The sequence below is a fragment of the Notothenia rossii genome, assembly GCF_949606895.1.
Source record: "Notothenia rossii genome assembly, chromosome: 4".
Classification (NCBI taxonomy): domain Eukaryota; kingdom Metazoa; phylum Chordata; class Actinopteri; order Perciformes; family Nototheniidae; genus Notothenia; species Notothenia rossii.
Genome location: NC_136902.1, coordinates 12,099,956 through 12,126,490, shown reverse-complemented (window position 1 = coordinate 12,126,490; position 26,535 = coordinate 12,099,956). Strand labels below are relative to the sequence as shown.

General features: G+C 39.0%; 1 protein-coding gene and 1 long non-coding RNA gene across 2 annotated transcripts; one reads left to right on the top strand and one right to left on the bottom strand.

Moving 5' to 3' along the window:
• Window positions 1-6,091: 6,091 nt before the first annotated feature.
• On the top strand, window positions 6,092-26,297 carry srms (src-related kinase lacking C-terminal regulatory tyrosine and N-terminal myristylation sites). Its single transcript, XM_079675727.1, has 8 exons — window positions 6,092-7,024; window positions 10,052-10,173; window positions 13,992-14,158; window positions 17,945-18,092; window positions 19,713-19,871; window positions 22,513-22,694; window positions 23,731-23,887; window positions 24,747-26,297. The coding sequence occupies exons 1-8, from the start codon at window positions 6,642-6,644 to the stop codon at window positions 24,944-24,946; spliced, it is 1,518 nt and encodes a 505-aa protein (XP_079531853.1). The 5' UTR covers window positions 6,092-6,641; the 3' UTR covers window positions 24,947-26,297.
• Window positions 15,843-19,827, bottom strand: LOC307035885. Its single transcript, XR_013807231.1, has 3 exons — window positions 19,687-19,827; window positions 17,927-18,053; window positions 15,843-15,959 (listed from the first exon to the last, which is right to left on the bottom strand). It is a non-coding gene; the product is annotated as an uncharacterized lncRNA (long non-coding RNA).
• Window positions 26,298-26,535: the final 238 nt, after the last annotated feature.

Genomic DNA, 26,535 nt, shown 5'->3' with positions numbered 1-26,535 from the left:
CTTAAACCTCTCAAGGAAGCAAAACAGCCCACTTTCTAATCCTGATTAACTGTTTTTTTTTTTTTATGATGGGACATTTTGTTGGTTGATTTAATTCAGAAAGAAAGAAAAAAAAAACACTGAATCACCACAGATACAGAAAATTCAAGTAAATCCTGTTAAAAGAATAGCTATGTATTTAATAGTGAGATGACAGATTGATTTTGAGACAGCAGCCAGTTAGCTTAGCATAAAGACTGGAAACTACGGGAAACTACGCTCTGTACAAAGGTTTGAAAATGATCCTACAGTACCGCACCTGGCTGAAAAAGACGTTACATCTTATAAAACAAAACACATGTATTGACTTTCTTTTTAAAGATGAAACAAGTGGGAGATACCATTCTAATTAATATGCTTTTAAGGTGCAGATTTGAGCAGATTTTGTTATAATTGTTCCCTTGTTTTATAGTCTCTGTGCTAATCTAGCTGGCTCCAGTTTCGTATTTAGCTGTGACGTTAGAAAGAAGCTACTTAACTTTTTTTAACCACCACTTAGTTTTGTCTCATTATGGAGTTTCTCCTAACTTCTGGTTTATCAATTAACTCCTGAAGTATCAGAGGTTTGCATTTGAACAAAAGCGTGACTTAAATCCTCCGAGCCATCGCTCTGTGTGCTGTGCTTGTCTGTCATGTCACCGTGATTTGCTCCCTTTTTTGCACACTGAGCGAAGCAGCAGTCATCTGTGATTTGAAGGGGCGGGGGGGGGGAGGGTCCTCTCTGTGTGTACCCCCCCCCCTCCCCACCCCTGACTTGCACTGCTGAAGTCAGACAAGAGCCGTGAAAGAGGAGCGGTGTGTTTTTTTGCAATGCAGTTGATAATCATAGCATTCACTGGTGTTAGATTGTGTTTCATGTCAGGCTGCAGAGCGGAGGACATGTTGGAGCGTGTCTCTCAGGAGGTGTGATCCCATATCTGAACAAACCTCCAACCAAACTCTCACTGATCTACATTTGATGTCCAAACCAACACATCAACTCCAGATCAGTTCAAAATGTTGAAAATGTAAATGATTTAATTTATGGCTGATTAGATATTGAATTGTAAAAGTTGTTTTGTTTGTACTTTTTCCCAAAACTGGAAACTCTGTTTAAAAGTGTACTGGTCATTGAATGACACGAGAGAAATATGCAAAAATATAACGACCTAGACGACCTTTAAAAATGCTCTTAAAAGGTGACAACACACAAAAAGATGAATCACTACAGTACATTTAGGTCATCCCTGAAAAAATATGATTTGAATTAGAGGAAATCCCACAATGTAACATGTTGTGAGACCCACTGAGGTACAATCAAATGTTCCTCTAATTTCTCCCTAACTTAGCATCCATTCAATTCAAGTGTTTTTTAAGAAATGGAGGAAATCAGCAAACATACATTCTCAAATATTAGATCAAAAAGAAAGGAACACAGCCACAGTTGGAGTAAATGATTCAGTACAATGTAACCTCCCCAGTCTTTAAAATTGAATTATCCTCAGGCTGTATTTCTTAAACTGCAGCTTGAAAACTCAAATTAAACGTTTTTTTCTTTCTTTTTGTACTAATGAGGTCTGATAAGGAGGACGAAAGCATTATTATTTTAGTCTGCCTGTAAAGACGCTCTTATTGCAGTTAACCCCGCTGTTTCTCTCCTCAGCTTAACAGCTTCTTTAACATTTCCAAGAATAACTACTTTAGCACACACGACTGGACCCCTGAGATCGCCCAAAAGGAATCAAAACAAAGTGCCCGAGTTGAAGTATTTGAAGTGATAATCAAGTAGTCGGTCAGAAGAGCCAGAGGGTCACGTTGGGGACTTTTATCTCACCGGTTCCTAAGTGTCAACCTTAGTGTTTTCTACTGTACGTGTTTCTGAGCCCTGGTCAGTTTACTTATAAGTCAGAAAGTTGCAGAACCGCACCACAAAAAAAACTGTACAAAAAAAGAAAAATAGGCAAATGACAATCTTTAGAAAGGTGTAATTTGCCGTTTGATTTGCGACGGCCTGTTGTTCAGACTGAGTGTTTCAGCCGTAATCAGAGCGTCCGTTCTCCTCCTAACGGCCAACACATCTTCATTTTGCATTATGATTATCAATGTTCCTTTCAATATTATTATTTATATAGATATCTTTTGTAGTGCAAGTGAAGTGGTCTTTTTTTAGAAGATATTTTGTACAATACTTCAACAGCTTCACTCTGTTTGCCTATACTGCACGTTCCCAACATGGATGTCAACAACGCGGGGCCTGACCGGCATCACAAACATGTATCTGCTCGTTCAGCTATCAAGCGTTATTCTACCACCAAAATCAGCTCTATGAAGGATATAAGAATTCAAGCTGCATGTTGACCTTTACCGTTCAATAACTGCTCTCCTCAGTGGGTGTAATGTCTCTCAAAGGTTTTGTTTACACAGAGACGTGACTGTAGGATCACGATCCACCATTGATCCACAGTAAAAAGGATTCAATCTTTTGAGGCCAGAGGAAGAGCTCTGGGAAAAGGTCACAGCGACTTCCTGACCTTGCGAAGGGACAGTATTAATGTCATAAATTATCGCTAATTTAAAAGGTCCAAGTTACAGTGATGTATAGCTCCTGTAAACACATGCAGCTTTGACTGCCGAGGGTTAGTCAGCTTTCAAAAACAGTCCTAAATATGGGCTTGCTTTTCAAGTGAAGAACCTGTAAATTAATTGTTTTTACACAAAGTTACCTCCACATAGACGTTTCTTGTGTTGCACATTTAATGGCTTCCTACGAAGAAACACAGTTTAAACATATTTGAACCAATTCAAGCATAAAAACAGTTTGTTAAAAGAGAAAAAAATCTCAAAATACTGTGAGCTTCGCCGTAACTTTCCCCTTGTTCTTTTTAGTTTTTACCACATATTTATTTATTTAACATTTTTATATTACATTTGATTTGTTAACAATTGTTCCAACCTACACAATGTGCTTATTTGCATTCCTTTAATTTAATTTTTATAGAAGAAATTATAATAATAATAATTTGACTTTTTGTTTTAGTTATTTGCATATAAATATACGATATGTTTAGTGTGAAAGCAACATCAGAATTAGACCTTGAAAAAAAAAAGTATAATTTGTTTCTATTTGTCCAATAACCTTAATTTAACCTCATTTAAGGGATTAATACGCTTCTTTGCTTTCTTGCCGTGATTGGATGAGAAAATCGATACCACTCTCAATATTGACCTGTTCATATAACTCTCTGCAAGAAAGCAAAAAGCCTATTAACTAACATGTCAAACTACTCCTTTAAAAGTCTGAGTGCTTTGTGGTAGCTGCAGACAGATCTCTTTTTGAAACTCAGACCTCATTGTGCAGAGTTATTGAACCCATTCAGGAGAATCAGAAACTGCTTCAGGGACTTTATTAAAAATGAAAACCTGAAACCACCAGATGATCTGCGATGCCGGTCAGCTCCCAAACTTCTTGAGCCAGTCTGGTCGGATGTAAAACACACATACAAAAAACTCAAAGGAGAAAAAGTAATGGACCTTTTTTATTTTTCTATCAGGGCAGGGTGTACAGCTACTGTCTGAATCAAACAATGGCTTTCTGAGCCGTTTGTCTTACTGTTTTGTTTGTTCCTTTTCGGTGGTGCTTGAGATTATTTTATTTTATAATTGTTAGCGATACTCGATTCCGTTCTCTTTCTGTCTTCACCTGACTTTGTACCGGACTCTTGATTGTCTTGATTTCCTGTGTCGGGGCTGTATAGAGTAATACCAATGTAAAACCTGTATTCTCCTCATGATTTGAAGTGTGATGTTTACATGTACAGATTTTTGCGATTCTTTCTGGTTTGTTTTTTGTTTTGTTTCCTCTCATCTCTCTCTCTCTCTCTCCACCCTCATCCCTGTTTTCAGTTAATCTGACTACACACTGAAGGGAAATGGGACTGCGTTAAAACACAAATATCACCATTTCACACATAAGCCTATCACATGCGGGGACACGTTGACATTTTTCATTTCAGTCAGAGCACTTTTCTTCACCAGACTTGTTTTTTTAAGCATCCTTTTAGAAATGCCTTGTTAGCGTTCAGTTAGCATTCGTGCTAAAGGTGCCCCTATGTTTCATTGAGGAATGCTAACAGCTAGTCTGTGCTTGATTAATTGTTGTGTTTTGGTGAAGAAACCTTGCGCATCTGAAATTTGAAAGCGTGATGTTCCCGTACAAAACCGATTGTTTGGGAGGGGGGGAGTCGAGCTGTGTTTGTTGGCTCAGAGGGGGCTGACCTTTGACCTCTCGGCTAACTCCACAGCACACAAAATCACAGCGGGGCCACCATGACCTCGGCTGGTGTGACCACGATCGGGTGGAGATGATTCCTCAGTGAATGATAAGCCATTACAGACCCTGTGTGTCGGGTCTCTTAGTCTATTAGTATATTTAGCAAAACTTTAAACTGCAGAAGACAAAACTCAACCTCAGGAAGAAAAAAAAGGACATCACTTTTGTAAAAACAAGTCTATCTGGAAGCCCATTTCCCTCTCTCTTTGATACCATATAAATTATATCAAAATTCTTTTTATATTTATTGTGTTTATTATCATATATAACAGTGGATATCTTTTTTCCAGTACCTGTGGCTAAATATTTTGATTCTTTAGAAAAGTGTTGATAATATATGTGAAGCAACTTAAATGATCGAGGAAAAAAAAAAAAATGAAATCTACGGTTATTTTTTTCTGTTTGTTGAAGCGGTACGGGCGCGTTTGTGGAGCCCAACAACGAGAACATATCACTCTGGTCCATGACAAAGAAACCAATGATTGAAAAACTGAGCTTTCTTTTGTGTGATGTCTCTGCTAAGGCTAAAATGTTTCTGGATTTTGAAAAAATTGTGACCATTTAGTTTTTGTTTTTTTTTTCTCCCGAGCTGTACGTCACAAAGCTAAATATACTAATAAAACGTGTGCTATCTATGAAACAGAGCTGTGTCTTTATTTCATATTCCACACTCAAGGTTCATGATTGTTACTTGCTTTTATTAGAAAGTAGCAGAATACATTTACACAAATACTTTTTGGAGTTACCTGAATACTTTCTGTTGATGTTGCTTTCTACTTCCACCCTATAGGGACATTTATACAGCTTACTTTGCATTAACGTTTTACTATAAATAAAACACATATACACTTGAAAAATAACTCAAAATGGTTCCGAACTCTAAATGCTAAACACATTTCTTACATGTCTGTTGTTTGTTTGTGTGTCTACATGTTTATGTAGAAAATAAATGAAAAAGTCAACCCTAACCCTCAACACAACTTAAAGAAACCGAGATCCTCAGCACGCTGGGTGTCTAACTGAGCCAATCAAACAAAAACGCTTCACCCACTAATAATCACAGGAAACAACTCATCAGTTAATCACCTGCTGAGGTCATCAGTTGGACCTAAAGCCTGCTGTGTCCTAAAACTCCACCTGCTCAGAGACATCCCACATTCAAGCTGTGCTAAAACACATGTAGCACATGGTTACTTCTTAAAATCTTAGGCAACATTAAACAACTACTTCGGTTTGTGTTTCATCAAATCGTTTGAAGCTGAATCAACATTATAGTTAGTGTGTGGGATCATGCAGGATTATGAGAAACCTTTACTTTTACTGATCATTACAGACCTGTATTAGAAATAAAAATACTATTTACAGGTGAGCATATCAATTGACTGTTTAGTCTATAAAATGTCAAACAACAGCATGTGGATCACAAGTTCCCAGTGATAGAGCTGCTGTCTTCTTGTTTGTTATTGATCTGTCCAACCAACTGCAACCAAATAAAAGTTCAATAAACATCATAAAAAGCTAAGAAAATCATTTTGAAAAGGATTAAGTGACTGTCAGAATTGTTGCAAATATATTTATTTCATCAAGTAGTAATATGCCGTCATGGAGTTTTACATGTCAGAAAGTGTTTTAATAATGGACCAAAGATTTATAATACTGCAAGAACAATTGTTTAGCAAACACAGACTCCAACGTTTACTCAACCAAAATGACATTCTCTCCCACTAAAACACACACACACACACACACACAGTTTGTCAGCAGCCTGCTCCCTCAGTACGCAGGTGTGTGAGCAGCAGGAGGTGTGCGCAGCGCCAAACCCAAACTTTTTGTACGCACCTTGCCGCTGATTCACCTCTCCTCCTCACGTGGATTAAACACACCTGCACCGAGCATCAGCTGCTGCAGCCGCTTCATCTTTTCCACAAGATTACGATGGATTAACATATTTTTGGGAGCCATGCTCTCATTCTCGGGTGCTCTCTACTCACACCGCCGACTCCTCGCGGGGAACCAATCCGACTTGGATGCCCTCCATTGCCGTTTCCGCATTCTCGCAGCCACCGTGCGCACTGCAGGCGCGGAGCTCAGATCCATGATCTCAACAGAAAAAACCGGTTCCTCCGGCCAGTCTACCCAAGTATTGCTGGCGGGGCATTATGTTTAGAGCCAGAGGAAGAGAGAGAAACCGGAGGACTGACGAGCTGGACGTCGTTTCAAAGGACTGAGGAAGCCTGGAGCGTCTCATCAAGCTGAAGAACCTGCACTAACCGCCGCCGCTTCATGTCCCGGGATGGAGGGCTGCTGTCGCTCCTGCATGCCGTGTTGTAGCCGGCTCTGGAACTACATTTGGCCGGACTTCCGCTATCCGAACGTCCCCAACAACAACAACCATGTCATTGCCAACCCGGCCGCGCAGACGGCGGAGATCCGCACAGTGTCCGGGGACATCCGCGTCCCGTCGCCCAAGAAGCGGCAGGTGCAGCTTTACGCGGCGCTCTTCGACTTCGAGGCCCGTAGCGACGACGAGCTGACGGTGAAGGAGGGGGACAAGCTGTCGGTGATCGAGAAGCGGGGGGAGTACGTGCTGGCTAAAAAGCTGACCGGGTCTCTGGAGTCCGGACTGATCCCAGCCAACTACGTTGCTCTGCTGCAGGACGAGTTCGCCAAACACAAGTGAGTCTGAAAAATAATCTAATGTTCTTTAGTCTCACCTGATCTCGCTGAGAACTGATGTTTGTGTCATTTTTGAATGTGTCAGGATCTGTCAAATTCGCATGTGTTTGATATACATTTAAAGGCACAGAAGGTTCAAATATTCAAAATGACCATATACACCTGTTTTTATTCTGATAACTGAGACAACCTGGTAAAGCTGACCGATGGTTGACCTCCTGCTTTCATGCAGGAAATGTAGTCATGAACTGGTTCAATCACAAAAAGGATCAATGTAATCTCAGGGTTCGATTACACCTGATCTATTTTGGCAAACGTTCTGTTATTGGACTTGATTTGACTTGACTTATAAAGGCCTTTTTCCAATTGAGTCCAATTGTTATATTAAAATATATTTATAATTGAAACTATATCTTAAATGGTCAATCAACCAATCTCCATTGTAGAGGATCAATATATTAATATGCAACAATACTCCTATTACTGATTTAATTGTTTTGTTGTTAACTGTTTCACCATCTCTAATTTTTGTTAGTTTTTTATATGGACAAAAACAGCAATTGGAAGGAAACCAATTGAGCTATTGTATTAGCAAATACTCTGTTCATTAATTTCTTGATAAATTATTTGATTCATGAGTTTAAAACCAATTTTCCCAAAGCACAAGTTAACTTATTCAAACGGCTGGTTTTATACCAAACAAAAAACTTTTAATACATTTTCTTAAGTTACAATGCTGTTTTATTATTTGCCTTAACCTACTTATTAATAATATTCAAGATAATGATGATTTACTATCAAAGTTCTCATTGTGTAAAACTGTTTGTGAAGGCCTCAGTGGTCAATTCTACACTACCATCGCAATCAAGGGAGGCATTTGGTCAAACATATTGCAATATTAGATTTGAGTCATATCGCCCAGTCTGTCTTGAAGCCTCCTGGCATCACCAGATCTCTGGATGTTAAACCTTGTGATGAGCCAGCAGCTGAGAGCAGGCGAGAGGCTGCAGGTCGTCCATTATTCAGAGACTCCTCATGTTTCACAGAGCCGACCTCCAAGTTTTACCCCCCGTCTGTTTTCATGCTGCAGATCCCTCAGTGATCCTCACATGTCCCACTGTCCCCAAAGGGGCCCTATTATGCTTTTGGGGGTTTTCCCTTTCCAGTATAGTGTTTTTATAGGTTTCTGTGCGTAGGCTAACATCCCAAAGTTTCTCTCCACACTCTCCCCGTGCCTGAACACCTACATTGGACTCCTTTGTTTATTTACGTGACATGATGACATCATTACGTAACACCCACACTTCAATTGGCTATCACTTTAACACATCGTAGGTGATGTCCCGCTAAAGGCCAGCTAGCCAATCACAGCAGACTGGTCACTGGTTTCAGACGGAGGGTGAAAAGAGGCAGTGTGAGGAAACCATGTAAACATGTCACAGTAAACACACTAAATACACATTTGACCCTGAAAACTAGCTTAATAGGCCACCTTTAAACACAACACCAAAGCATAACATAACGAAGCTTCATACTGACACAAGGAGGAACATCTGAGCCTGACGGAAACTATAAATAAGAGAAATGTGTGCTAGTTTCTTTTTATAGAATCTAAAGATCAAAGCACCTTTTTAGTTGTCATAATGTTTTATCACTAAGATTCCTTTAAGAAGATAAGCTCAGTTTCTAGTCACACCTAATGTACTCTGAGCTTCTCGTAATAATATCTCCACCCTGTTTATTTAAGGAATTACAAGCCACTCTCCTGGTATTATGCAATTTAAAAACAACGGCACAAAAGGCACCCTCCCTCATGATCATACAATTAAATATGACATGATTTCATGAGAATATATCTTATCACAGTGCACAGCTGCTGCTTGAGTTGATCTTCAGTCATTTTCACCTTTTCCATTTTAATCTCATGTGTCCATAGACAACAATATGTCTGTAGTATTTTATTCACGGATCTCTTTGTTTCTTAAGTCGCTGCTTGTAGTTACTGTCAGTGAAACTTGAGCATGCAGCCGGACACGCCCTCCTGATAACTTAGAGTAAATACAGGTCAGTTTCTGTGTCCCACCAAGCAGGCAGCACGTACCGAAACAACACGTTTAAACACTCTGATTAAATCTTTCTAAACAATTCTCTGGTAGAGATATTAACTTCATGTATGATGGGTTTAATCGGTGAACGTATTCGGATCCTTGACTTGACTAAAAGGGCTAGTACCACAAAGTAATAATACTCTAGTACAAGTAAAACTCCTGCACGTAAAACTGATGATCTTCTGTCAGCAAAATGTACTTTAAATAGTCCCTTTGAGTGTATTTCCCTGTAGTAATTCTAATGGTATATAGTTATCATTCATATTTGGACAATCATATTGGAGTTAGACCATTATTAATCCTTCATAATGATTAACTAGTATTTATTTATCGTTGCTAGTTCTTTTAAAATGTTTGTAATAATTCATTATTTCCCAATGGATTAATCTGCTGATTTGTTTTTTATGTATTCTCTATGCTCAAGACAACAAAACTACTTTTTGAATTTTTTTAAGCAAATAAATATTCCTTCAAATTATGTTACCTTTCACAATTTATAACTATATTTAAAAATAGGCCAACTAAGGTAAAACTCAACTGCCTAACATTTATTATGTTATTTATTCTGGGACAAATGGCTTATCATCCCGAGTGACCCGACCTGTTGGTTGAACTGTGTTACTGTAATGTTTACCTTCTTCACTGTGATCTTCAGATTGCAATGTTCAAAATGTGATATACAGAATGCGTGTGATACACATACACACACATTCTGCTTTTGTGTGTTGTGCATGTTCTTCTTTTCTTTGGTCCTTTTAATTAATTCATATATTCATTCATTGATTTGATCACATGCTACTCTGTTTCCATTCATCACCATTGATGTGTTTTTCATTGTGTTAAACATCCGGTCATACATTCATCTCACGATCTTTCTTCCTCCCCCCCTCATCATCCTCTGTTTGTCTTCTCTGTGCAGGTGGTACTACGGGAACATAAACCGTGGGAAAGCTGAGAAGCTACTGCTGGCTTCCCAAAACAAAGATGGCTCCTTCCTGGTTCGCATCAGTGAGAGTCACAGTGACGAGTACACCATCTCTGGTAAGAGGCACATCATACATCCACAAACCTGACCTTTCCCTCTTATTTTCATACTCTGGCTCTCCTTTTTGTATTTGTTACACTCAAAACAGGCTTCATACTCCCAATTATTTATATTCCTTGTTATCTTGTTTGTTGTTTCTTGTAGCTGTAGTGTAGCTTGCTGTGTCACAAAATTAGCTGGAAACCTCATAGCACTCATGTAAAAGCAAAACTGGCTAAGACCATCGCAATATTGTGAAAAGCCAGACACATTCTGGACTACAACTCATGGTATACTCTATATAACACACTAATATTGCCATATCTGATTTACTGTGTGGAGATTTGGGGAACCACGTACAAAACCAACCTACAGCCGTTATGCACATTACCAAAAAGGGCTATAAGAGTTATCAATAATGTTGGATATCTTGAACACACTAATGTATTATTTTTGAAATCACACATATTGAAGTTCACTGATGTGGTTAAATTTAAAACGGCACAAATCATTTACAGAGCAAGACATAATCTACTTCCTAGGAAATTAAAAACATTGTTCGTAGACCGAGAGGGTCGGTATAATTTGAGAGGAACATTTTAAACAACTCTGAGAAGTATGAGTACAACAATCTGTGGGGTGATTTTATGGAATGGCTTGGAGCAGGAGTTCAAACAAAGCACAAGCTTAATTCAGTTTAAAAGGATGTACAGAAACACTTTTTGGAAAAACTACAGTATGAGAATGAAGAGAGGTGATTGAAGATGAGAAATGATTGTTATGTATAAATGTAAATGTAAGTAAGAATAACTTGCATAATGATTTAAAGGACAATCATTGATCAAGTAAGGGGTGGGAATTAATAAGCATTTGCTTCCTCCTGCTCCCTTTCGGACACATGATTTATTATTATTATTAATATGAAGACTTTCTTTTTGTTGAATATATAAATATTATCATGTATGTGGATAAATACTGTATTTTAACAATACGGTATTGTTTTTCACATTTTGTATTTGTTATTTTTTTAATCTGTTCGAAATAAAGATTGAAATTAAAATAATTCAGTGTCGAAAACCAAAATTACAAAGGTTTTTGATTAAGCAAACATCAAACTCTGTATTTTAATACATGACATTTAAGATATTTCAGAAGCTTTATGTCATGCTGTCTGAGGTACAGTATTAATGATTTAGCATAGCAATTGTATAGAAGAGGTATTATGTCTGTTAAAGCGCAAAATCTAGCTTAAGTAGCTAACAATGGTCACCATTAGTTAGCTGATATCAGATTAAGCAACATTAGCATATAGCAAAAACCGCCAGTGATATCAGAAACGCGCTATCAGTAAAAAGTGATGTTTGCTTTCGATACCTCTGTTTGCAGCGTTTTTCCTTCATGAGTTGGCTTTCTTTGGTTTCAGGGTTCTTTCCAAGTGTGTTTGTGTTTTCTTCAGCTGCAGTGCTCTGAGCTCTCAGCCACTGTATCATGTTTTGGTGTGATTCCACTCGCTGCATTTCCTCTCCTCCTGCCTCCTCTGATTCTCTCCTCCTCTTCCATCCATCACCCCTCTGCCTCCACCGCCCTTCTGTCTCTCAAGGTCTCCAGACAGCGTCAACCTTAATCTCCTTCCCTTCGATTTTCTCCCTCTGCTCCCACTATAGAGGGCGGGAGGTGTCACATCTCGCCCTCAGGACGCCGTGTTGGAGGTCGATGGGGGCTAAAGCGTCTGATTGGAGTTTGAACTTGGAGGATTTGGTGTTGAAAACAAATCACTCATCTCTGTTTTGGGGATTTGTTGCTGGTTATTTTCGCCAGAGACTGACCAGTGCTATGTTTGGACAGTTGGGAATAACAGTACCCTAAAAATGAAATTAGACACCTTTTTTAAAGCATTGTAGTGTATTTTTTAATCTTTCTGGATTTAGACGGAGTTCAATTGATGTTTCCCACTGAATTAACTCTTCGTGCTAAGCTAAGCATATCACCTAATGGCTCCAGCTTGATGGGCACATTGGCTCAATACGTGATTGAGAGTTGGAGAAACGAGAGCCAGTGTTGTCAGGGTTTGTTGTGTTGAACGTGCCGAAAGCGTAGTATATCTAAAGAATTTTCCCCGTCATGTTTGAATATTTGGCTTTCTTCAACAATATACAATGGGACCCAAGATTTGTGAACGAGACTTCTCATAGAATAACAATCAGCCTTGTCTCCATGCTTTTTTTCTTTTTCGTCCTGTCTCAGTCCTTTCCACAATGTTGTCAGACACTCAACAATAAAAGCCTGGCAAGACCCAGCAATTGTAGTGATTGTTCATTTGATGGTGCGCTCTTCCTTCAAGTGATGAATTGAAGCACTTTAATCTGCAAGCGTCCTCACTCGATATTGGTAACATTTCTGAAATTGTAGTTACTATTTGTAATCCCAGAGTTACCCTAAGAGTATTACCAAAAGGTTGAACTCTTTCGTTATTAATTTTAGCAGTTTTTATTTTGGGGGGAAAAACCGACTGTCTTAAGGAAAATAGTGAAGTGTTAGCTGGTATATTTAGACCGCAGTATTTACTGTCTTTGTTCAGTTGTAGTGACCTACATTTGGAAGCTGGTCTTCTTGAACAAACTATACTTTTTATGAATGAGCTCACAGCAGATTCTCTAATGGACCTCCAGAGAGTTGTGACTGTAAGCCTCTGTTATTGCTCTCTGTCCTCTGCACCTCCTCCAGCTCATTCCTCTCCTCTCTTATTTCTCCCTTTGGTTTCTGCTTCCTTTCCTCCCCATCCCTCTGTCCACTTCCTTCCTTTTATACCCTCCCCCCCTTCCTCTCTTTTTTTCAAGGTCCTTCAGGTCCCGGGGGGAAATCGCTGCAGTTAGACGTTCACTGTGCTAGTCCTGCTGAAATATGCATCATCAGTAGTCTGTGTGTGAGAGGAGGCAGAACAACACACCTTCAATAATTCTGTTTTATTGCACGGATGCTAACACTCATGTATGATTTACTGTCTCCACCTCGAACGTATAAACACGGCCATCTTCTTCTTTGAGAGCATAATAATATGGTTTGTGCTTTTCTGTGAGGACTACACTCGTAGTGTTTCTATTCTTTATATTTTATGTCTGTGTATCTGGACTTCAAACTACAGTTCTTTAGAAGAGGAAAGAAGAAGACATACTTTATTAATCCCCACTGCCGCCCTTTAGCTTCCTTCCTTTTGTTTTAAAAAGACCTTTGTCATCTTGGATAATAAATTGGGTGTTTGCAACGGAGACAAGATAACAGATAATTTGGTCTTTATCAGATCTCTCCATTCCATAAAATGTGTTTCACATATTTAAGATTTAAGATACACTTGATTTTCTGCAAGGGAATGTTTTCATGGGCAATACTGTAATGCTTCCAATCAACTGAAAACCGTATGATAAGTAAAATATACACACACACAGTATGTAGAAGATTGCACATGCATTGTGAGATAAACCAGGGGAAGTAAAACAAATCATGAGATTATGTTTCATTTCAATGTGGAACAGTTCAGAAGTACAGCCTGAATACATTAACTGAAATATTCTTTAAAACAATGGGTGTCATGTTTGTAAACTAGATATCAATCCAAACAAATGTATTCACATTTTAAAGCAGTAACTATTAGATTATCAATGTTGTTTTACATGTCTGATGAAGAAACTGCTTGATCCCTGCTGTCCTTTCCAGCATAACTTTCTAAACAAACACCACATTTTGTGGTTGTGAGAAAGACTAAAATGATTGAGTGTGATTCTTTGAGTGTTAAAACATTGACTACATGTGCACACAATAACTGTCCTCCCTCTCGCAGCCCGCAGCGAGGGGAAGGTGTACCACTTCAGGATCCAGCGCTCCGTCATCGGGGCGTACTTCGTCTCAGATAAAGTTTCCTTCGGCACTCTGGGAGAGCTCATCTCGTACTACCAGAAGAACCCTCGCAGCCTCGGAGTGCCGCTCGAGGAGCCGTGTGCACAGCAGGTAGGACATAAAGAAACACAAAGTTTTCTATTCCTGTCAGGGCCCTCGTTTACATAATGCATTCAGCTGTACGTAACCTTAAAGCCGCACTAATCAATACTAACACTAATGATGTGTATAGTGAGACACACACACACACACACACACACACACACACACACACACACACACACACACACACACACACACACACACACACACACACACAGCAGTTCTCCTCAGCTCCACAGAAGGATCTGGTTGAATGTTTTCATTAACCTCATTTCCAGCAGCAGCAGTTTTCACCAAACACTCTCCACATAGAGGACCATTTAGGGATGGTATAAGGACTTTGTTGTCATTACAGTTCTTGAAGTACATGAAAGGGAACAACATGACGATTTAATTATCACAAAGGCCACCGCACAATCGTTAAAATGTCACGGAAGTTAAATATGTAAATTTAAAAAAGACTTTAAAATGAACCAGGGAAATTGTGGTAACACCGGTTAAGTATTCGGCTACCCAGTTTATAAAGCAAAAAAAATGAAGAATTTTGTGAGGGAAAGAAGCTTTGGTAAAGTCATGGTACAGTAAGTCATAGTATGTTGGGGGAAAAAACACATATATAGTTTGTTGGAGATATTAGAGGAAACAACATGGTCTGTTGAAAATATGCAAAGAAAAAACAACACATTCAAATAGTGTCAAAAATATCAGAAAAAACTGCCTAGTCTAGTATGTCCGAAGAAAGTCATAGTATTGTACGTAGAAAAATATCAGGAAAAACAATTTAGTATAGTAATCCCGAAAATGTCGACAGTGTGGTATGCAGAACAAAAGTTGTCAAAAAACATATTTTCAGGAAAAACGACATTGTACGGTATGTAAATACAATAAACAGACTGGCTTATTGCAGAGTAGAATTCAATAAAAACGTTAAGGTACAGTATGTCGAACATATCAGGGAAAAAAACATAGTATTGTCTAAAAATATCTGGTATACATGGTATAGTATGTAGAAAAAAGTAATTGTATCGTTGGAAAAATATCATAGTATATCAAATTTTTTCGGGAAAAAAAAATACAGTGAACAACATAACAGTTCATTGCCTTTCTTTTTTTCTGCACCTGACATTATATGTAGGAGACATTTTGCCTAAAACTAAACTGGATTATCTCTCGTAGAACTGCTTTTGTATTCCTTCTCAAAGCCAGCAGCCACTCATAGCCGTTTCCAGTGATAATTCAAAAGATAAGTCACATTTCCGGCAGCTAAACCTCCAGTTTTAATTTCCAGTATCTCTTCTAATTCTGCGAGTAGGAATCTGAAACAAAGTGCAACAAAGACCCTGAACTCATCGTTCTTTTGTTGCTCTGCAGCAGGGATTTGATGAGTGCTGTCTTTGTGTGCCTGAATGAATACCAAGAGGCAAACATATTTGGAACAGTTTTAGAAATGAAATCACGTGGCAGGCTGTAATTATGCATGCTATCTCTGCACAGCAGCTTACCTGAAACCCCCAGAGAGATGAATTGTTTATTCATGGCTCATCAGTTTCAGCCCGGCGGGAGAAGACGAGGCCTCAGTATCTGGAGACGTTTCACTGCAAACAGAGGAACCATCCATTTAAAACAGCAAGTCATCAAACTACAAAAATAGAATGACGCTGAAGGATTAAGGAAGCGTTTTGCAGACGAGCATCAAGTAGCGTTCTGGACGTTAATTCAGCATTTCCTCGGGATCAGAAACCTCTCAGTGATTTCTCCCTCTTCTCTCTTCCCTTCCAGAGGAGGCTGTGAGTCTGAGGCCATGGACACACTGAGGCAGAAACACACACACACACACACACACACACTCACACTCACACTCACACTCACACACTCACACTCACACTCAACACTTTGCTTTCATTAATGCAAACAAAGTCAAGCATTGACAAAACTAAACTTTTTCTTTTGCCTTTTTTTATTTTATACCTTGTTACCAGTAAAAGGTTGTAATCGTCTACTGACCTACTACTACTCTAATAGTTATTTTGCCTTTTTTGTAACGTTTTATACGTTTATTTATATTTTATAATCAGTAAAAGTTGTAACCATCTACTAGTGAATGTATTTTTTGATTTGTAAGCATCCCATTGGCATTTCAAGTCATGGCTGCAGCTAATCAAGCTAATGTGATTTCAAGAAAGATGTTTTAACATTTAATAAAAGTAATTTTCTGTTCTTTTTTTAATCAAACACATTCACAATTGGGTTTCAAACTGTGAGCAGGAAATACAACAGCTCTTCCTAACTTACCTGGCAGCCTGAGGTTCACAGCTTTCATGTTTTTGTTAAGTTTTGAATCCTGAGTATGTAATTTATAAATAGACTCAATTGTTTGTTTTTTCCAAAGAGCTTTTTGAAGTATTTCCTCATCATTTATATTAAGTCAGCGTCACAGACAGCCACCGTGCTCCACTCATCATTTAGGCTTCAAACACAAGAATGATCTGCTTTTAGAAGATGAGACACTCCCCGCTCCATCAGTTCAAAGTTTTTCCAGTAAAAAGAGACGGTAATGGGGCTTTCAATCACTTTTTATTGATTTAGCACGCATTTTTGTTTTTGTTAATTACATAGCTAAGAGACTTGGTCAATAGCAACTGATAGAGCGTGGTTTGTGGCCCGGCTTGTTTTAAGGAGATGTCTGACTAACATCAGATTTATCCTGCTGTTTAAAACGCCCAATAAACTGTCTGACTGACTGAGAGAGAACAAGTGGGTAGATTTCTCAAACCTGAAGGCATTACTGAGATTATGTCACAACGCTAAATGAAGTGGGATGAAACAACAGTATAACAATTTCGTTTTTATTATTAGTTAACATGACTTATGACACACTCATGTCAGATTTGAAAATGGAAGAATAAGTCAGAATAATTTCATTTTGAGTGTTTGTTTTGTATGTATGTGTTTTATTGTGGGTCAGAGTATTCAACAGCTACTAACTTGTTTGAATGATTCTAATCAAGCCTTCGTATCACCTGATTAACACTGTGATTTGTTCATTTCATTTTAATCAAAGCACTTGATATTAAGAACATAATGTTTTGTAGCACCTGATTTTTACTGACAATACATTTGTCATAAAATCTTTGAATTCACTCCTTTCCCCCCCCCCTCCCCATTTATTCTTTGACTTACCTTGCATCATGCTGCTTATTTCTAATGTCATCATCAATATTTAAATTGCTCTGAAAAGAATTAAGAAAGCTGAGACTGCAAAAACATTTAACAAGGTAAGAAAAAAGAAATTCGTTTTTTTTCATCCGGCTTTTTAAAAAAAAATCTTTTTTCAAATGAAAGAAACTAAGGACATTTTGACTGGCATTAAAATCTCAGGAAGAGATAAACCCAGGCTCTCGTTTTTCCAGTCATGTTTATTTATAGAGACCAGCATTCAGGAAAGTACATCAGATATCACAACATCAATGAAAGTTAAAGGCAACGTGCCCAGAATGTCATTTGAATGAATCAAAAGCATATTTTCCGCTCTGATCCATTATCACATTTCAACGCTGCTTTCATGATTACTCTGCAGTATCAGGGCTCATGTCACCAGGTATCATGTACATTATGTGACCAAGCAGCTCTCATCATTCACAATCCAGTTCTGCTGTCCCAGCACCTTGTAATGTGCAGAGTGGGGACTTCTTTCAAAACGGATGAATCAAACGATATTTAAAATGCACAGAGCATCCTTTCTGTAGACAGTTCTGAGTGTAAGTGGTCTGGACTCACCCTGTGGTCTCTGTGCAGCGCGAGCTGTTCGACATGGAGCCGTGGGAGAGGCCTCGAGAGGAGTTCAGGCTGCACAAGAAGCTGGGAGAGGGGCACTTTGGAGAGGTGTGGGAGGCTCTGTGGACCACTGAGAACAAGAAGGTGGCCATAAAGACGCTGAAACAAGGTAGGAATAATGAAGCATGTGACTGACGATCATTTTAGTCAAAGTCAACTTGATTGTCAATCTTTCAGTTTGTGTGTACAGACAGAGAAATACCGTTTCCCACAATCCCAAACACAAAATCAAATACTTATATACCTATAGATATCTCTGAGATTGAAGACCATTTTAACTGCTTTTCAATTGTTTTATGAGGAAGATGATGCGGATAGTTTTGAACATTTTGAAAACAGCATTACTTGCATTTATGTCTGCCATCCTGCAATCTTCCTTTATGCATCAAACCTTACACAAAGTACCACCGGCCACCTGTAGATACGTGGAAAACTGTGGGCAGAAATGTGTACAACAATGTGTGCAGTTAAAAACAAATCAGCTCCATAAGTAGAGGTCAACAACGTACAGGGTGCTACTTGCAGATGGCAGCCATTAAAGAGTTATTAAACACCTCCTGAAAATTGTGTGTTTGCTGGCCTCCTGTTTACCCACTTCTGAACACTCCCACCTTTTTAAAAACGGAAATTGATACTGAAAAAGAAGAATTGTTTCTGTCCTTTCTTTCAATCCTTAACACCTTGCCTAACTGTACCAGAGAGGGCAGTGAAACACCAGCTTTTCCTCCTGGTGTTGGCTTACTCTATAACGCTGTGTCGGGCTGAAAAAACAACAAAACACAATGGACCTTGATATTTGATCGTTTGTGGGTTCTATGTGAGCATGAATCCCTTTTCTGTCTTGAATAACAGAGGAATTAGCGCAATGCAACACAATCATTCTACCTGATTGGTCATCTATGGCAATTGGTAGGCTAGAGATAAATATAGACAGATGAAGGGATAAACAGGATGTACACAAACGTGTGACAGAGAGCAATGTTGATAACAAATGGCAGAAAGAGATATTGAGATAAATGTCACTTCACCCTCCTATTGTCTTTGTTTCCCCCCCCCCCTTACTTTGGTGTTCGAGGTCAAATTGGACCGGTCCTGTTTTAACTGCTATTACATTAACACAAAAACCATTAATCATCACCAAATTTCATTTAACACCCTTTAAAACTGTAAATATTGTATCGGACTACTGGTAGAGCGGGAAATGTGTCAAATTGTTCTGTGTGTTTGTATGTGCCAGGTGTGATTCACATGGGGGGATTGGGCACATAAGGGGGGGGACACATCTTGTGTGTCTGTGTCTGTGTGTCTGTGTCTGTATGTGTCTCCTTTTCTTTATGGCGGTCATTTTTGACCGGGAACACCATGGGTGTTACAAAGTTGACATCATCCGAAATTCAACGAAAGTGGTGATCAGCAATTTGATATGCTCAAATGTCTACTGTGAAGGATATCATAAAGCCTTAATGAAATCGAATGTAAAACAAAAAAGTTCTGATTGATGAAAGTAGTACATCGGTCAGATTTGACCCGAAGACAACAGGAGGGTAAAGACGAGTAAAAGAAAAGCTGCTTTAAATAGTTTTTATAGGAATATTAAAAGGTTAGTTGGAGATCAAAAAAACATTTAAAAACTGAAATGAGTCAATCATGGACACCAGTTAACAAAATGACAACCTAGACAATCATATAAAGTACACATTTACCAATAATTGTGTTTCCCCTCCTCCAGAGGACACGAAGCAGGACGAGTTTGTGAAGGAGGTCCAGGCGCTGAAGAGCCTGCACCACCCGAAGCTGATCCAGCTGCTGGCCATGTGCTCCAGAGGAGAGCCCGTCTACATCGTGACCGAGCTCATGAACAAGGGGAGCCTCAAGTCCTACCTCGCCTGTAAGTCAAACAAACAAACAAACAGATAAATATCCAGTGCTGAAAGAAGTAATCCAATCTGTTACTTAAAGGCCCAGATACACCGGCCACTCACCTGAGAAGACGCCGACACCGACTGTTGCGTCGCCGGACTCTCCTGCGTATTTGCCGACTTCGCGCACTGGAACAACGCAAATCCGAGCCGAGCACGTATGAACTGCGCGTATGCGTGAGTGGCAATAACTCTCGTTACCAGCAGGCGGCGGAAGTGTGTATTATATATATTATATAGTGTGTCAAAAGAGGCAACAACCGGAAGACAGAGAAGAAGAACAGACTCCGTGATATAAACAAACAACAAATAGTTTTTCTTTCCATTTTCTCTCTCGTCCATTGAAAACATGAACGAGCAGGACGAACGGGAGGTACTGGAGCTAGCAGCCCTTGGACTCACGCTTGTGTTAAATCATTTGTTTACCTCCCTCACTTCCGTTAACGCTTCTCATGCACTGATTCGCTAGCTGAACAGCCAATCAGTGTTATCCCTTTGTCCGACTTCCGGTGGTGTTCTTGAATCGGCAAGAAAAGGCGTCAGGTCGGCAGAAAAGACCCGACGGTGCGGCGCACACCACTCCGAATAGGGCGTGCCCACGCTCATGTTCGGCCCGACTCCCATTTACTGCCGATTTCGGGCCGGTGTATCTGGGCCTTAAGGAAAAGTAGTCATACCACAGTGTAGCAATATACTGTAGAATGGAAAGGTCATGTGTTCAAAATATGTCCAAGTATTGGGATCTAAATGTACTTAAAATACCAAAAGAATAAAGTCCTTATTTAAGAATGTATATATGTATTATATAATCGAGGATACTTATTAATTGCTTCAATGTTGCAGCTGTTGCAAGACAAGTCATTTAGATACTGCTTAGTAAGTACATCTAAAATAATACAAATATTTTGAAATGACTGGTAATGGTTCATAATTCCTTAGTTAATTTGTAGTTTTTATTCATTAACAAATCTTCCAAGAAACTAAAGCTGTATATAAATATAGTCTAGTAAAAATATGTTTTCCTCTAAGATGAAGAGAGAAGTTTAAAGTAGTCAAAGATTTAAGCACTTGAGTACAATCCTGAGGTACTAAGTAGAATACAAGAGTGAATGCACTTAGTTAGTTTCCACCATGAAAAATATCCACACCCATACCTGAGCCTCGATCTGATGAGAGATTTCCAGTAAGTTGAGATTGCTTTATTTCCTGTTTCTAACTCAGGCCACACAACTGCTTCCTAAGAGAGGAGACTCCACAGCTGCTTTATTACGTAAAGAGGTTTAAAACGGGAAGCTAATTTACCAGAAATTTTTTCCTGGGTTTGAAAATGTCAGCCCTTAACTCAGGCATTTTTTGAAATGCTCTCTGAAGCGGTATCTAGGCCAAGTGACGGATAAATCTCTCCCCTTGAATCCAAAGACTTATAATCTGTCGGCCGGCAGCTCCGCTCAGCAGAAATATTGTTCTGACGTTTTACAAAAGGCTTTAATCTCAGGGAGTCTTAGTGAGCAAAGTGTGAGCGGTTTGACTCAGATATCACTCATTCCAGTTGCATTCTTCAGGCTGAGTGTCATGGCTGCTTCAGTAATACTTCATGCTTCTATAAAACCTGCCACACAACAATAGAAGAGAAATTCTTCATTCAAAATCTAGTAGCGTGTTTAACATGCTGCAGTAAAGTCGTTACTCTGCAGTAAAACAGCAGTTTGTCAGTAATCACATTTCCTCCCAATGCATGCAAAAGAGGATCTTCCATCATTACGTGTGTAAATAGCAACGAACAGTTGCAAATCACATCCTTTGGTAAACAGTTTAGCGCTGCATCGGATCATTGCCAACAGGAGCAGAACTAAGTAATGTGTTCCTCTTTTGCTTCTCTGCACAGCCGCACACATCAAAGCGTTACGAGTCATTTACAGCCATTGACTTTTGGAGCATGTCCTGCGTTAATCCAAGAGGAAAATATGAGGCACTCATTCACACAGCACATTTTCTTACATCCAGCCTCTGTACTTATCAAGTGAAATATAATTTAATCATACAAAACAACATGGAGCAAATGTATCATGAAAGTGATACTTGATTATAGGATATCTTGCTAACTGGGGAAGGTATTGTGTGTGTGTGTGTGGGTGTGGGTGTGTGTGTGTGGGTGTGGGTGTGTGGGTGTGTGTGTGTGGGTGTGGGGGTGTGTGTGTGTGTGTGTGTGTGTGTGATCAAGTTTAATAGGGCAATGCCAATAAAGTCCTTATTCTACAGCCATAGCGCAATAATGATACGTTAAAGCAAATGTAGTTGTCTTTTGTCCCTTTTACTTTGTGTACTACATACATAACAGTACATCATTACTATATACATTGAGACAATAATATGTATTGTTAATACATTTTAACTTATCTTTTAAGACTTTTTTAAGAAGTAGATTTTTTTTCAGAAAAAGTTGAAGACTATGAAATCGAGTTCAATAGGGAACAAATATCAATGCCAATCATATGATCATTTTACTGCCATTTCATTGTCAATCCATCCTGTTCACTAGTTCAGCTGACTGTGTGTGTGTGTGTGTGTGTGTGTGTGTGTGTGTGTGTGTGTGTGTGTGTGTGTGTGTAGCTGCTGAAGGCCAGGTGCTGACATCAGCTCACCTGATCTACATGGGCAGTCAGATCGCAGAGGGCATGGCATACCTGGAGGACAGGAACATTGTCCACAGAGACCTCGCTGCCAGAAACGTCCTAGTGGGAGACGACCTGGTCTGCAAGGTGGCCGACTTCGGGCTGGCTCGGATCATTAAGGTGAGCAGGGAGTGTGTGTGATTAAGAGAGGAAGAGAGAGCATGGACACATGATAGAAATAGGTTATCTGGTTGTTTCAATGGTCAAGAACGGTTTCTTTAAAATAACGCTAATTCTTTATCCGTGTTCTTTTTTTAAATATGTATAGTGTGCTTTGTTGTTTCCGTCAAAACTCATTTATACTTCATGCAAAACTCCTTCCTCCTTCCATCTGTCCAGTATAATGAAACAGTCTGCATAATTCCCCCTGTGTCTGTGTAATAAGACGAAGATGTTTTATTCATACAGAGCGTCCAGGACATGGAAAAACTTCAAATCAGCGAAGAAATAACTTTTTAGAGCAGAAATATAACATTATTTCCGTTCCTTTAACAAGCGATGTTAATGTCGGTGCCACTCTCATTTTTCCCATTTGTTTCCAAAAATAATGATAACATATTTTCTGTTTGTTGATTTTTATGTTAACAAGAAGATCGATGTACTTGTTCATATTTTGTTAGCAACATGGCTTCTGCTAGCAGCTGGCTAATGTTACCGTACGAAACAAGAAACAACGGAAATAATCCCAAAAAACAAGAAACGCTGATCTCAGTGCTATGGTAAAGAGTAAGACACTCTGTATAATCATTAGACAGGTTTTGTTACTTTATGATCTGGCTAAGAGGGAAATATTAGTGTATTATTATTCTCAATCTTCCTATTTTGCCCCATTCTTCAGTGTGGATGTTTTTGCCGGGTAGAGGTTTTGAGTTAACATTACTTGGGTTGTTTGGAAACATAGGGACTATACGGATGTTTTTGAAATGTTAATTATTCAACCAACATGTTGCATAAAGGCAATGCATCAATTATGCAAGTAAGAAGTTTGTCCTCAGATGATTGATGGTCTCCTGTTTTTCAGTCAATTCAAACCACTGTTGGGGCTTCATGGAGAATGAAGAAAGTCTTGAATAAAAAAAAAACAGAAATGACTCTACAGTGCGGATTTAAAGTTCATATATTCTGTAAACCTTTCACTATCTCTTCCTCTCTATAGGACAGTGTGTATACAGCCAGTCGAAACACAAAGATCCCGGTGAGGTGGACGGCTCCTGAAGCGGCAATTTACCAACGGTTCTCCGTAAAATCAGATGTCTGGTCGTTCGGGGTGCTGCTGTACGAGATGCTGTCCCGCGGCAAGATGCCCTATGAAGGTATACTGAAGTGTACAGTCTTATTATTTGATGGAGAACTGCAGCTATTTAATTACTTTCCCACTGGTTAATAATGTGGTTAACACACTGGGCTCAGTAGTTTGGAGTATACCCAACTTCCTGTTATACAATGGGTAATAGTGAGTGTTATTGTTTCTAATGGTGGTTACACCCTTCCCAGTATTACTCTGTCAAGTTAATCAAATGGAATAATGTCATTGGATAATGCAGTTTACGTTATCCAAAAAGCTGATTCTGTATCTTACTCATTGTCTTACTCATTGTCCTAGGAAAAAAAGTAGAAATAAGAGTGAATGTGCTTGGGCTGAAAAACACAGAAAACATTGTTTAGACAAATTGAAAAGTGTATTTGTTGGTATATTTTCTTGGGGTCATTTTATAATGGCCACACTGTTTTACTGGGTGACTTGTTCCTGAATCATCACACACACACACACACACACACACACACACACACACACACACACACACACACACACACACACACACACACAGTGTTATTTTGACTCAGTCCCACATGTCCTGCTGTCACAAACACTCACTTGAGAACCACATGCCGATTAATCCTCAGCTCAAAATAGTCTACAACAAATGCACCATTTCCTCCTGTTTGATAAAGACTACAGTGTCCAGCTATTTTAGGACATAACTTATTATATAAAAACAAGTTTTATCATAACATGTACTTTCAAGATACCTTGATTGAATAAGTAATGTTGACTTCATAGTTTAGTTCCTGATGTTTCCTAGTAATGGTGAAATATCCCTATCTGCAAAAGCAAACGATTGAGAAACTGGTCAGCTCCCAAACTCATGCTTTTTATATTCCACCCATTAGGAAAAAACAACAAGGAAGTATTGGATCTGCTGTCATCTGGGTTCCGGTTGCCCTGTCCCAGCCGCTGTCCACCGAATATTTACAGAATAATGATGGACTGCTGGGGCGCAGAGCCCTCCAAGAGACCCTCGTTCCACGCCCTGCACAGCCAGCTGGACTCCATATACGCCAGGATATACTTCAAGACTATAGAGGTGTAGAAGAAGTGAAACATGGAGGAAGAAGGGGACAGCAGGAGCAGATCTGCAACGCACTACCAACTGCTGGATGGACTGCAAATATGCAGAGAGAATGAAAACGGGCATGCATGCAACGTCTTCCACTACAGGGTATTTGTACTTTAAAAACACCACGGTGTGAGAAGATAGAGGGAAGAGCATCAGAACTGGACATTTGGAGAAGATGCTCGCCAAATCAAGGAAGGAAATTAGGATTACCTAAGATCTTTAGGTTCAAAGAAAGCAAGGCAGATAATTGAAAGATTATCACCTTAGAAAGGTTTGTATACACTCCAACTCCTAAAAACAATTGAACACTTAAACCCTCGGCACATTCACAGAACCAACTGTTTTTAATTTTATACCCGTTTTGTGTTTTATAAATGATATTTTATTACTTCTGGATGTGCCATGTTTGTGAATGCACACATTTTGAAATGTTATGAAATCACAGGTAAGGACTTTATTTAATCACCTGCCTTTGGACTGCAAAGCTAAGATGGAGGTTATGTGCAATAGTTAAGAGGTTTTCGGGTTTTTAGCCATGCTAGCGGCACTGTGCTAGAGATATTTTGACATTTAACTGATGCCATGATATTTTGTTAAGACCTTTGTGATCCTCAAAGGATGAAACTAACTTTGATGAATTTTTTTCTAGCATCAGTAACAATTGTCTTTTTACAACACTATGAACAGACTCCCTCCAGCTCCAGCTGTACTTAAAGATTAAAGGACTCTCTGAATAATAAACCAATACTCTATCATGGTACTTTAATGCTTAGAATAAAAAGATGGTTGCATGTTTACTTGTTAGCTTGACAGATAACATTCATGCTAAACTCAGTCACATACTCAACTGGGTAAATATAGAAAACGTATTAACGCCTATGTCAGAATTAAACTCAAACCGATGAGCCAAAGTACAGTTCTTTGAGTCTGAGATGTCTTGAAATGGTCACTATTAAGAGTTTAACCGTTTATATTTGTGTGACAAAATAGCTCAGGGAGAATTTTTTTAACACCATTAGACTTTAATGATCCAAATCAACTTCCTCTCCATCAGCTTCATGGGTCCTCTAGCGTGGCTGAACATTGTTTGTCTTGTTTTTAACCACAAAAATAAAGTATTTTAATCTGCCAACCTTCTGTTACAGGAATTTGAGAAGGTTTTGGCGACATGTTGCACCTGGATAAATGTTTTTCTTGAATAATATGGGGAATTGTTTTTATCTTTCAATGTTTTCGGGTCTGACCCGGTGCTTTAACGGTCAGCGGGCCATAGAGCCATGTGTACAGGTTTTAAGTTATTAAACTTTGAAGAGGTCCACAGTAATGGCTGGTAACAACTTGAGTGCCTATGTTTACACCACACACTGTCCACACACTACACTTCAAACTGGACTGTAAAAACGACAAATATGGAATAATGTATGAGGCTTAAAGACCTGCACAGTGAATTAACTATATCCAAAGGGGAATTGAGACCAATGAAACTTTTGTCTTTTATGCATGAAAATAATCAACAGACAAAGCCACGTTCAGGAAACTTTAGCCATAATCATCAAATCACA

Coding starts and splice junctions, on each gene's coding strand:
- srms (XM_079675727.1), top strand. CDS start 6,642: ATGGAGGGCTGCTGTCGCTCCTGCATGCCGTGTTGTAGCCGGCTCTGG. Junction 10,174..13,991: donor TGACGAGTACACCATCTCTG/GTAAGAGGCACA, acceptor TCCCTCTCGCAG/CCCGCAGCGAGGGGAAGGTG. Junction 23,888..24,746: donor CGGCAAGATGCCCTATGAAG/GTATACTGAAGT, acceptor TCCACCCATTAG/GAAAAAACAACAAGGAAGTA.